Raw genomic sequence first — 12,729 nt, 5'->3', positions numbered from 1 at the left:
ATTGTATTCAATTTTAAAATAATTAAAAATAAATAGAAAAGCTTTACAGAAGAGCAAAAGGTATTTTCTTTTATTGCAGTTTATTTATTTTTAATAAAATAAAGTAATGAGGTAAGCACTTGAAATGTTAAAAAAAAAAACAAAAAGTTTTTCAGAATAATCGAAGTTGCTATGTGAAATTATTGTTTCATTTGAAGTAACTTAGTTGTCTATTGTTTATTCCCTATTCATTATATTAACACAAAATTATTCATGTTGTAAGACGAAGAAAAAGTCTATTTTCCTTTTCGGATCTTAGGGAAAATTGATGCTGTAGATGCCGGACGGGGAGATAAACTATATTACCAAGAACTGTGACACGTCCGATGAGATTACTCAGATGGAGCAGCACAATGGGATGCGCAGTTTTGTTGTCACCGTCAATGATAATGGCAAGATCGAAGTAAATCCAAAAAACCAGGAAGAATTCTGCCAGCAGAGTAATTGCAACCATAAGGCGAAAAAGAGATTGGGAAAGGGAAAACAACGCATTCGAATTGCACTCATCGAAGAGGATGCCACCGGCAGCTCTGACGTCGAGCAGGATGAGAATGGCAGCATTGTGAGCATTGATGCGCAATCGTTTGATGCCATGCACGATCGTTTCGTTAAGATTTATAATAAGAATGTGCGCGGCAAACCGAGCTTTGTGGTGCTTGAGGATGCGCTGATGCGCAAACGCATTGAGGATACGCTGCAGAATCACTTCGATAGCACCACTTGCCACCACCACCAACAGCAGCACTGCCACGCCCAGCAACAGACATCGCCGTGTGATATTGGCGCCCACACAGGCTCCCAAACCGATGAGTTTCTTCTGCAATGCGCCATGCGCTCTCGCTTGCCAGGCCACAGTCGTGGTTGTCAGGCCACCGACCACACTTACAACAAAGTGGAGCTATCGCACAACGCTAGCTCCTCCAGCAGCAGAAAGCATCTTCAAGTGCCCTCGCTGCGACGGCTGAATCAATTGAGATCGCTGCCTTTCAACAATTCGACATTGTCATCAGCAACATTGGCAGCCCCGGTCGTCAGTGCACCACATGTGACCATCACCGTTTCACCTCCATCTACAGCAAACATGCCCGTTATTATGCAGGCGCAGCAACAGCCATTGCAACAGCAGCAGATCCAACAACAGCAACAACTGTTGTTGCCAGCAGCGACGCACAGCTATTGCAATTGTTTCTCCAATTTGCAGCCTTGCATAAGTAACAGCTGCAATAACTGTTGTCTCCCACAGCCAGTGAAGAGCAACTACTGCCTGCCTGCAACTAACACCTGCTTTCTCCAGCCACAGCAACAACAGCATCAACAGCAATATCCTGCAATGACAACAACATATGGCAATTGCACCAGCAACTGCTGCTTGTTGGGACCCACTTTGGCACAGACCACGCTTGGCTATGGGCCCACGATGTCCGAGCAATGCAGCCATAATATTTTAGAGACATTATCACCGCAACAATGCCAGGATTGTCCTGCTGCCAACTGGCCCACACAGATTTGCAATCATTGTCAATACTATCCAATGTCAAACCTCAATATGGCTGATTTTGGACGGGTACATTACGCCAGCTGTCCAATGCAAGAACAGGCGCCGCAACAGGGTCCACAACAGCAACAGGCACAACCGGCACAACAGCAGCAACCGGCCCCACATCAACAACTATTGCAACAGCAAAGACTGGAACAGCAGCCAGATCAGCTACTGAAAATACAGACACAGCATCAACAATCGCAGCAGCAACAAAGGAAGAAGCAATTAGAAAACAAATCCGCTTCACAAAATCCTTCAGAACAACTATCAAAAAAGTTAGTAGAGGAAACATTAGCTGCATCTGCCGCCAAGCTCGACAAGATTGCGAAAAAAGTACGTTACAAGTTGTCTGGAACAGCTGCATCTAATAAACTCTATATGGCACGCTTTGGACGCACTTGTTTGATACTGAAGCCCAATATATGTTCCATGCCACCGAGGCTGCTGACCAAGCCCATCAGTCGTTGCACCTCAGTCAGTGCTTTGCCGCAAAAGAATATCGAAAAATGATTAAATTAAATTAAAAACATAACATACTAGATCCGAAAAATAAAGTCTCTTCTTTTACTCATACTTTTTTTTTTTGTATACATTTGTTAACTGCCGTTGCTTTCAATTTTGTTGATGTTGCTGTGGTTGTTTCTGTTGGCATTGACAAGGACATTGCGCACAGCAGACGTGTGCTTGTCGAGGTTGGTAGTCGCTGGGCAGATGTGGTATGCCATATTTAAGCAAAGTTTGTCGATAAAAACTAGACGACACATCTCCTATATCTAGTGCAGGGGCAATTGAATCAGTGAAATAGCTACGAGCCTGCAAAGCGTTTTGGGGTGAAGCTATCATATAATTATTACAGGGGCACAAAGTCTCTGTTTGGAGTTGCATTTGTTGCTGCTGCTGTTGTAATTGTTGCTGGTTATGAAACTGTTGCAACTGTTGCTGCTGTTGCAATTGTCGCTGCTGTTCCAATTGTTGCTGCTGTTGCAACTGTTGTAGGATACATTGATGATGATTCTGTTGTTGCTGATGCAAATAGGCGGCAATTTGACTGACATCTGATGGCTGTTGCTGCATATATTGATGGTTAGACTGTTTTTGCTGCTGCATATAAGCGGAAGCTTGACTGCTATCTGAATGCTGTTGCCTATATCTACAATTGCATTCTTCTTCTACTTGTATATGATGTTGCTGTTGCTGCTGCTGATATCTAAGTCGTTGCTTCTCCTGCTCCTGTTGCTGCTGCAGTTGCCGCTGCAGTTGCTGCTGTGCTTCGTGCCACTGCTGCTGAGCTACTTGTCGCTGATGTAGTTCAATGTATTGCTGCTGTTGCATTTTCTCAAAACAGGAATTAGTTTTTGGCCCATGTTGCTGTAGACCGCACTTAATTGTCTCAGTTCCCTGCAATTGTCGCTGTCTTTCCAAGCATCTCTCGTATGCTTCATTCGTCTGTCTGAATACCTCTTGCAATTGCAACTCCTGTTGGCGCTTCAGTTCTCTGTAGTTTTTTATGCAATCGCAATATTCTAGACTATCCTGTTCTAGACCTTTGTGTTCAATCGACGCACATAAAGGTGCTGCTGCTGTTGTTTCCAATGCTGTTAGATCTTCAGCACTGGTTGACCGCAAGGGGCGCGGCTTCATAATAATCTTAACGTCATCTATTGTTGCATGAGTTTCCCTTTGACGGGAACTTGGTGATTGCTCAACATTTCGCAAATTATGTGCCCCTGGACATGCCGGTGATTTGGGTCTTTGATGGTAAGGCCGCTCTTCTTCATCAGAATTCTTTTGCATTTGCTGAACTTTACCGTGAGATATCTGAGACTTCGAGTCTTCATGTTGTACTTGTTGTTCACTACTGAAACTGATATTTCTTTTGATTTTACCAGATCGACTTGACGACTGCGATTGTTGATTTCTAATGCTTGAACTAGAAAGATCACGCCTTTCCTGATGCTCATCCTTAAAACGATTTATATTTTGTGCAGCACTGGGACTTTTCTCCACATGTTGGTTTCTAGGGCTAGAATCAGAATGATCACGTCTTACTCGCTGATCATTATTAAAACGATTTGCATTATGGTCAGCAGTATAATTTGGTTCCGTTTGTTGATTTCTAGAATGATCACGTCTTACTTGATGTTCATCCTTAAAACGATTTACCTTATCTCCACCCCTAGAAGTTTTTTTCGTCTGTTCCGATCGATTTCGTTGCCGCGATTGTCTTTTTTCAGGTTGGTGTCTATTTGTTCGCGAGGATGGTTGAATTCCAAATTTGAAATATTGCGGTTCCTGAAAACTTTCGCGTTTATCATTTCGATGAGAGTGTGATTTGAGCAATTCTGATCGCCTTCTTGCTCTTAAAGAGGATTTCGATTTTTGAGACTTAGAACGATACCGTGCTTGCTTCGCCCTATTCCAGGAAATTCTGCTACCGACTTTTGAAGGGACCGAATCATAGGATGGAGAAGTAGGCCCAGTGCTTTGATCAGATTGAGATGTCATAAAATGTGAGGAATACGTAAGAGAGTGTCGTTCTTCGCTGTGAGATGCGTGTGCATTAAGAGAACGAGTCTCTGGTGATTTAAATGGAGTACTTTGTAATTGGCCTTTATCATTTCTTGGGGTTGAGCCTTTTTCTGGATATTCCGCTGACTTTTCTTGGGTCTCTTGCTGTGTTTCCTCAGTTGGCGATGACCGTGCAACATTCTCTGGTGATTTAGATGGATTATTTGCCGATTGCTCTCTGTTGTTTCTTTGAAATGAATGAGAGACACGTTGGGACCCAGACGGCTTTGTTTCACCACTTTGATGAGGTTGTGGTATCTCCGAATCGGTTCTGTATAATAAACAGTGTTTTCTTGCGATTAGTTCCGATTGACGTTTAGAGCACTGGCATCGCTTGGAAGAGAAATCCGAACGTTGTAACTTCGACTCACGACTTGGAGTTGACTTATATCGTCCAGTTAATCTCTTATTTTTAAGGAAAATGTTTGATGATTCAGAAGGTTGTTTTTTTGTTCGATTTTCTAACTTGCAACATTTGGACAACTTCAGCTCTCTCCTATGAACACATTATTAACAAGGGTAACTTAAGATACCGATACTTACCACTCATCGGGTTTGCACATGCCAAGCACTCCTCCGTGATGTTGGCTGTCTGGTCGAAAGGGCACCAGAACCACAGGCTTGCGGTCGTCATTGCTGCTGAGAATATTATGTTAGACTAAGTGACATAGTATTCATTTCACACTTACTTGATGGAGTTTTTCTTACAGAACCTTTGGAGGTCAGTCAATACGACTTTCATATTTTTCTCGTCAATAGCACTTAGGTTTTCCCATTTTCTGGAGGAACAAAGTGTCTCATATCGATTATCCTTTCCGCCTTTCTGCAAAGGATGTGAACTGTGGCTACGCGTGAAGCCAGCCACATTGTATTCCTCTAACACCGGAGGGGAGTCATCATTCTCTTGCCTTAATAAACATATCTTCAAATCCTCTTGTTTATTTTCTTTACGGTTGCGGTATTTATTTTTGATTTTGGCTTTTGCATTATCATCCGACGTCCGACATTGCTGTTCACGAAGTTTCTGCCGAGTCGCAGTTAGTTCACGACTATCAATATCTGATGTTGCATGATCATGTTCAAGCCATTGATCACTTTGTTGCGACAATGGCAAGCTGCGAACTATTTCAAAAAGGTTAGATTCATCTGCGTTCAATATAGGAACTTGGTTTGTTCTCCTAGATCTTTCATAATTCTGATCGAAGCGCATATTGTGCTTCTTTATCAACTCTATAAGATTCTGATGCAACTCTGCTCTACTCTTCCGTTCCTCATTTAATTGCGCATCTGAACTGCGTCTACTTCTTCGTTGATTATCTCCACCTCTAATATAGTTCAACTTATCCTTATTTTGCTTTAGGGATTCATTGTAAAGCTCGGAGAAACTATTCAAAAATTGTGATAAAACTCGATTCAATTTCAAATTGGTTTGACTTCGACCTGCTGTGGATCGCAACTGATTCTCAGAGCTTCTTATTATCTTTGATTTATGACTAGAGTCTTGTCCTCTCCGGGAGTTGTGCGATTCCTTAGAGTTCTTTGATGACCCTCGCTTGGATTGCATAAATGTATCTGATTTGTTCAATTCTAAATTCTGATCGCCTTTAAAACAATCTTTAGTTTCAGCAGCATCGTCTCTTGCTTGATGTATCATAGATTTACTGGTGTGGCTTAAATCACTGCCTTGATTTTCAGATCTCTGTCTTACCTCAGATCTCTCCGATTTTTGGGAAATAAAGGATTTTTCTAAGCTATCGATTTGCTTATTCATTGTGTCCACTAAGCGATTCATTGTTTCATTGGGACTTAAAATATTTGCTTCGGTTGCCGAATGCTTCTTCAATGTTTGAGAGATTTTTGACAAAACTCCTAACGAAGGAGCAAATGAACTCAAGAAAGTCTGCATTTTTTGACGGAAGGTCAATTCAATTGCATTATTTTCCTGACTTGGTCGAGGCGATTCTCCCGATTTTTTTCTAAGAGTTGCATCAGACTTCTTCCTATCGGCTTTATACCTTCTGTCTATCAATTGAGTCTTAGGCTTACTTAGTGAATATCTTTTAGATTCTTTGCCAGAAATATTTCCTCTAACTCTGCTGTGAACCGACTTATATAATGCACCCGGATTATCACTTCTTGAATCTTTTTCCTTGTACTTTTTTCGCAAATCTCGCGAGTCCTTTCGACTCGACCTTATGCTTAAATTATCTCGAGAGTTTTTATGAGATATCTGTTTACTTGCATCCCGTCTTACTAAATATGTATCGAATGCTTTTTGTGAAGAATTATTTCTAAGCTTTCCATCCGCATTTTTGTTTGAGAAAGTTTCTGCGTTTTCATATTTTTGATTCTTACTCATTCTTAAATTTGTTGTAGATGTGTTTTGAGCATCATATTCTTTTTTTGTTTTATCTTTGGCCTCACTTTCTCTCCCATCCGAAACGTTTGAATTTTGTCTGTCCGTTTTTCTATCCTCATCTATTGAAATTTGTGACCCTACTAGGGAAATTTTTTCCTCATCTTGGAACTTTTTTTGATTGTTGTTTATTCTCGAATTTGTTTCAGACGCTTTCTTACTAACTTTTATAGATAAATCGGAATTAGTTCGAGTACAATATTTTCGCCCTCGTAAATTTTCAGATTTTTTATCATTCTTTATTTTGTTATCATTCAAGGATATTTCAGTTCCTTTTTCACATTTATATTGATATTTATGAGTTTTAGAATTTAATAATGATTCATCAGAATATTCTCGACTTTTTCTATCGTTCAAGAATAACTCGGATTCTTTTCGACAAGGAGCTCTGCATTCATTTTTATTTTTATTTATTTCTAAATTAGCTTTCTTTTCTTTTTGAATATTTTCCGATTCAGACCTATTTTGAAAAATATATTCATTAGTTGCTTTCAATGGTAAATCTGCATTTTTATGAATACAATTTTGACACTTTTTCCGATTATTATCCATAATTAAATTGTTTTCTAGTATTCTTTGGGATTGACCTTTATGAGTTTTAGAATTTAATAATGATTCATCAGAATATTCTCGATTTTTTCTATCGTTCAAGAATAACTCGGATTCTTTTCGACAAGGAGCTCTGCATTCATTTTTATTTTTATTTATTTCTAAATTAGTTTTCTTTTCTTTTTGAATATTATCCGATTCAGACCCATTTTGAAAAATATATTCATCAGTTGCTTTCAATGGTAATTCTGCATTTTTATGAATACAATTTTGACACTTTTTCCGATTATTATCCATAATTAAATTGTTTTCTTGTATTCTTTGGGATTGACCTTCTAGAGCTTTATTCTTTTTTTCTTGTAATGATAGCTCACAACATTTGCGAGTATATTCTTGCGACAGTTTTGGATTCTTGCTCAACTTTAAACTCGTTTCAAATTCTCGCAGAGAAGAAGCATCTTTGCTATTTGCATCTTCATTTACTAGAGACTTTGATTCAATTCGAGGCAAAGCTCCATTTTCCTCCTCATTTGCTTCTCGGCTCTGATGACACAGTTTCCTTGTTTTGCATCTCTTGCAATTTTTTTTGCACATTTTTCGATCCTCAGTTTTCCTAACCGTATCATCTTTTCGAATACTCTCTAGTGACAATCCCCGATTCTTACAACTTCCTAAACAGGAATCGAGTCCTTTTCTTGTAGAAAAATCTCTTGAGTGTTCGTTAATTAGCTTCTTGTGTTTTGTAGTCTCAATCTAATATATATAGAAATTGTTTATAAATTTAATAATAAAATGAAATTTGTTAAAATATAACCTTTTTCCTTAAAGGCACCTTCTTTACATGCGGGGGAAATTCTTTTGCAACTGGATAAATAGGAGTACCTGAAAGAAAGGGTAAGGCATCAGGAGACGAGGCACGAGAAGGCGGGCAAAAAGCTAAAGGAGGCAGCGATTGAGGTCTCTTAGCTTGTTTTAAAGGCAGATGAATATTCTCTGGAGGTTCACTGGCAGGCGGTGGACACACATTCGGTGCAAGGCCAATGGGACGAATCGTGATGCATAATTGACGTGCCACTTCATGTGATGTTGCTATCGGTGGAGTAACCTTTGTATCTGGTTTTGCTAAGTTCTTTGTCTTAGCGTTGGGCTCTGGTAGTGCCTTTAGATTGTTATTATTTGCGGGAAGTGAGTTCGTCATCGATTGTAATAGATCCCAGGGAGCGCCTCCGAAGCAAATGTTTGTTGGTATGCTAACACGTAGTGGCACATTACACTCAAACCTGCGAGAAAGGTGAGAGTATAATGCAATTTTAATACATCCATCGATCAATTTACCACATGTCCTTCCCTTCTTCTTTTTCTGGTGTGACCTGGTTTACTATCACTTTTCGCTTAATCTTTCGCTTTGGCTTGCTCTTGGCCTGTGATTCAACTAGCCGCGCTTTTTCTAGCGCCTTAGTGTCATAACAACGGGGTTCAAGCTGGCCTACCTGCTTGAGTTTTTTTTCTCTCAGGTATTTCATAATTCGCTTGGGCTTTTCCTTGGGTTTGACTTCAGCCGGTTCTTGCTGCATTGAACAATTATTTGAATTTAATTCAGCCCTTTGCCGTGCCGCCATTTTTCTCAGACAATTACAATGACAATGGCAGCAATTCCAACAGTTCTAAAATAGTGCACAAAATTAATTAAATTTGTACGACTATAAAATTCTTTATTTTCCACAAAAATCTCATTAAGACATCAGAAGGTAATTTTCATACAATTAAGTATGAGTCTTAACTTAACAGTTTATTAACTACTTGTAATTCCGGAATATCGTATCAATGAAATTTAGTTTCGAACTCAAAAATTCTTCTTGATTAACATTGGTAAATGACCACTTTAAACCAAATATTATTTGTAAAATCTTATTATAGATCGTAGAAAGCTAAAAATATTGAAAATTACAGACAAAATCACAAAGTATATGACGGATATGACTTCTGGATTAGCTGATTTCGGTTAAGCCCTAAAAAGTATGCTTTAAAAATATGTGATCTCTATCTTTTATAAACTGTTCACAACATTCATCTTAAATTACCACAAATTCCAATACCTTACAACGCAACATCAGCTTTTATATTGTGCCTACTCACCAAATTGTTTCTTCTTTGCGGAAAAGCTTGATTGATGATTCGTTCAAAGAGGAAGTAACTGTCTCTTGGCGTTGTGGTGCCTTGATCTACTGTACAATTTGTAGCACGATTTAAGACTGCATTTCTTTGATTTGCTGCCATCGAAATGGGAACTTTGCTTAAGCGTTGCGGTAGCACCTTTGTTGAATTTGAAGGAGGCAAGCTTGCGGAACTTGACAGCGAATATCCATTGCGACGCGATGCTTTAGAAGATGCTGCTATGCTCGTATCGTTGCATTCACACCCCAAATTTGTTTCCCGAGATGATGGCGACATTGTGGAGTTCTTCGACGTGACTGTGCTCGTTGTGGCACTGTGAATGCACTCACGGAGTTTTTTACTATGACAGCATATTGCATTGAAATTACACATTATTGATTAAAAACAAATACGATGGATAAGCGGTTTTAATAATGAATCTGTAATTCGAACGAAATATGTTGTCGGTAATCTCGCATTCAGTCAAGATAAATCTGGTTGTGGTCTAAAAAAGGAAAAAAGAGAAACTTCCAAATTTTGTCAGCAAACTCTAGAAAATTATTATTTGAACGATTGACAACAATTTCAAATGATGCGCTCAGAAAGAAATGGTTATTTTTACTACTGACTGCACACAACTTGCTAAGTACAATATAATGGTATAATATATGCAGGTGTTTTAATTAATCTATAATTTTATTTTAGCTGCTATACGAATCGGAAGCATTGTGTCACTCATCTGCAGTTTCTATAAGTTTGTAATATATCGAACTTTGTACATATTTTATTTTCGTACACGGCACGTTAAATTACGAACTCCGCCGATGGCGATCGCAGCAACGAGGACGTGGCATCATGAAACGCATCTGAGCATAACGCTGCCGGCAACAAGGCGTCCAAAAGGTATTGCCACTGCACTGTGGTGCAGGCTGCTGAAATGTTGCTTGCTGCTGTAGAAACTGTTGCTGCTGCTGCTGTTGCTGTTGCTGCTGTTGCAGCTGCAGAAACTGTTGCTGCTGCAGCTGCTGTGGTTGTGGTTGATTCATTTGCTCACATCCTTCGGTCGGTGTTTGACAAAGACCCAAAGGCATCACAGCTGGTGCCTCATTGCAGCACAATGCTTGACCTACAGTCGCTTGTGAGCAAAATGTTACATTGGATTTCCCCAAGTTCTGGCACGGAGACGCACTTTGTGTACCACTTATCGTTGGCAACTCCTCGTCCACTGGAGACTGTTGCGGCAACGTAGTGACTTCGGTTGCATCAAACGATGGCGGCTTCGACATCTTTGCTGCGCCACACACGTTGTAAAGTTGCAATTGCACTTGAGCGATTTGCGCCTGTGCTTGCTCCATTTGTTTCTGCAACTGCTGAGCCAATAGTTCCGTGAGGCAATCCTGCTGTGGCGGTGGCTGCTGACTCTGCTGCTGTTGATTCTGTTGTTGTTGTTGTTGGCACTGTTGCTGTGAACACTGTGGCTGTGAATACTGTGCCTGTGAACACTGTGGTTGTGAACACCGTGGCTGTGGACACTGTTGCAGCTGAAACTGTTGCTGCTGGAATTGTTGTTGTTGCTGCATATGCTGTTGTTGCAGCTGTTGTTGCAGCTGTTGTTGCTGTAGCTGCTGTTGCTGCAGCTGCTGTTGTTGCAGCTGCTGTTGTTGCTGCAGATGCTGATGTTGTTGTGGATTCCACATGTTGTAGGCGTTCTGTTGGCCTTGTTGCTGCTGTAGCTGCTGCTGTCGACAACCGGGTCTATTGCAGCCATAAGACATCCTTTGGCCTGGCTGTGATTGCAGCATAGTTGGCCCATAGGAATATGGCATATTACTATGCCAGTTGACCTGTCCCTCGCATCCCGGATACATGTAATGCGAGATGCCATATTGAGGTAAGTTCACGTTCGGATGAAGTTCCGAGTCTGAGTTAAAGCTAAGGTTGAAGAGATCAAGAAATTAGTTCAATACTATCGATAGTTTGGCGACTAAACAAAACTAACAAGTTGTTTAGTTTTCGCATTTCGCAATTAACTAAGCATCAAAATCACTTCAATCAACGTTTAAAATTGATTCGTATTATGTTAGCTTTTAAAATTAAGATTCCAAGCCGCGATTACCCTATCAACTACAACTAATATCAATTTCGCCTTATCATTACCTGATGAAGTGCTCTTCGGTTACCGAACAGGATCTCAGCACATTGCCTCTTGCCTGATTAATTAAGTTGCTGGTGCCATTGCCGTTGCACTCGCCGCAAATGATCGAAGATGGACCACCAGTCCCTCCTTGGCATTCGTTGGGATAGCAGTGAAATATCTCAATATCTGGTACTTCTTCCTGCTGTCCGTCCACAACACTATCCAGCTCCCGCTCGCTAGTTGAATAATATTGAACATCAGGTCCTTGACTATCAACTTTTGATTGCCGTTCCGAAGTTGATTCAGATTGGCGTGCCGATGGGACCTTAGGCTCTGGCTCAGGTTCAGCTTCAGTTTCCAATACAGTTTCCTGAATGGATTCTTGCTGTTCAGCTTCAACTGGAGCCTTCACCGATACATCCGACTCATCTGGTTGCTCTACGGGTACTGAAGCAATTGTTTTTTTCGACGCTTTGCTCAACCGATTGGGTACACTGCCAGAGGTCATGCGCAGCTTTTGCATACTTATGGCCTTCTTCACCGACATTATGGATCTTCTGCTGGGCTTCACCATAATAAGTTGGGCAATATTTGTGGCTCTTTGCGACGCTTTTGAGGTTACATCAATGACTTGCGGTTGATTTTCGTTATCATCATCGGACTCTGAGGCTGAGCTGGAAGCTCGACTCGTAGACGGTTCCTTGAGGTTGTTGCGTTTAATCGTTGAGGTAGAAGCGAGTCCATGCCTACTTGGATAGCTCTTACGTTGTCCCCGTCTCGGGGGCGATAGACTTCGGCTGGTAGAGGAGACAAATCTGTCAAGAGGTCGAGCCGTTGCTGTCGCTACATTTCGTAACCCAGTCGTGGGAGTCTTGCTGCGGCATCTTGGTCTACTTCTCGTCGTACCACCATCAAATCTGGGTGTTGGCACCACGCACCCTCTGAATTGATTACTAGGTGATATGCTTCTGGCGCGAGGTGGGGAGCGCGATATTGGATACATTTCCATCTCTTGGCTATATGATCGTATGCGTTTTTCAAAGGCAGCCACTTCTTGTTTGCAAGCAGCTAGTCTGTCTGCCAAACACTTTTTCCGTGAGTATTCCGCTGCAGCCGTATACCACATCGGAGAGTTTCTCTGATCCTTGGTCTCCTTTCTGGAGCTAACATTTTTGCGCATTTTGCCGGTGGCATGCAACCAAATTCAGCAATACTTCCGTTCAAATTTGTTTGTAGACATGTTCCGAAATATCAATATGCTCATTTACTCGAAACATTCGACAACCTTGATTATTGAAAAATAACTAATCACACGAAGTATATTTG

At 40.8% G+C, this 12,729-nt stretch overlaps 3 protein-coding genes across 5 annotated transcripts; 1 reads left to right on the top strand and 2 right to left on the bottom strand.

Annotated features, from left to right (window-relative positions):
- The first annotated feature begins 209 nt into the window (after positions 1-209).
- Positions 210-2,152, top strand: LOC117567032 (uncharacterized). Its single transcript, XM_034246735.2, has one exon. It carries the CDS (start codon positions 317-319, stop codon positions 2,087-2,089), a length of 1,773 nt encoding a protein of 590 aa, XP_034102626.1. The 5' UTR covers positions 210-316; the 3' UTR covers positions 2,090-2,152.
- On the bottom strand, positions 2,114-10,058 carry LOC127565703 (trichohyalin-like). Of its 3 annotated transcripts, none has more exons than XM_052005606.1 (6): positions 9,249-10,058; positions 8,448-8,776; positions 7,927-8,392; positions 4,837-7,865; positions 4,691-4,786; positions 2,114-4,643 (listed from the first exon to the last, which is right to left on the bottom strand). In XM_052005606.1, the coding sequence occupies exons 1-6, from the start codon at positions 9,657-9,659 to the stop codon at positions 2,192-2,194; spliced, it is 6,783 nt and encodes a 2,260-aa protein (XP_051861566.1). In that variant the 5' UTR covers positions 9,660-10,058; the 3' UTR covers positions 2,114-2,191. The 3 variants fall into 3 exon arrangements, with proteins under 3 accessions (XP_051861566.1, XP_051861567.1, XP_051861568.1); XM_052005607.1 differs by having other exon boundaries at positions 4,691-4,783; XM_052005608.1 differs by having other exon boundaries at positions 7,927-7,994; positions 8,603-8,776.
- Positions 9,944-12,703, bottom strand: LOC117567029 (serine/threonine-protein kinase pakD). The gene is made up of 2 exons (XM_034246731.2): positions 11,424-12,703; positions 9,944-11,198 (listed from the first exon to the last, which is right to left on the bottom strand). Exons 1-2 carry the CDS (start codon positions 12,581-12,583, stop codon positions 10,076-10,078), a joined length of 2,283 nt encoding a protein of 760 aa, XP_034102622.1. The 5' UTR covers positions 12,584-12,703; the 3' UTR covers positions 9,944-10,075.
- Between the last annotated feature and the right edge of the window lie 26 nt (positions 12,704-12,729).

Source organism: Drosophila albomicans, chromosome 3 (genome assembly GCF_009650485.2).
Source record: "Drosophila albomicans strain 15112-1751.03 chromosome 3, ASM965048v2, whole genome shotgun sequence".
Lineage (NCBI taxonomy): Eukaryota > Metazoa > Arthropoda > Insecta > Diptera > Drosophilidae > Drosophila > Drosophila albomicans.
Note: the sequence above shows the minus strand (reverse complement) of the source record. Positions and strands in the feature narration are given on the sequence as shown.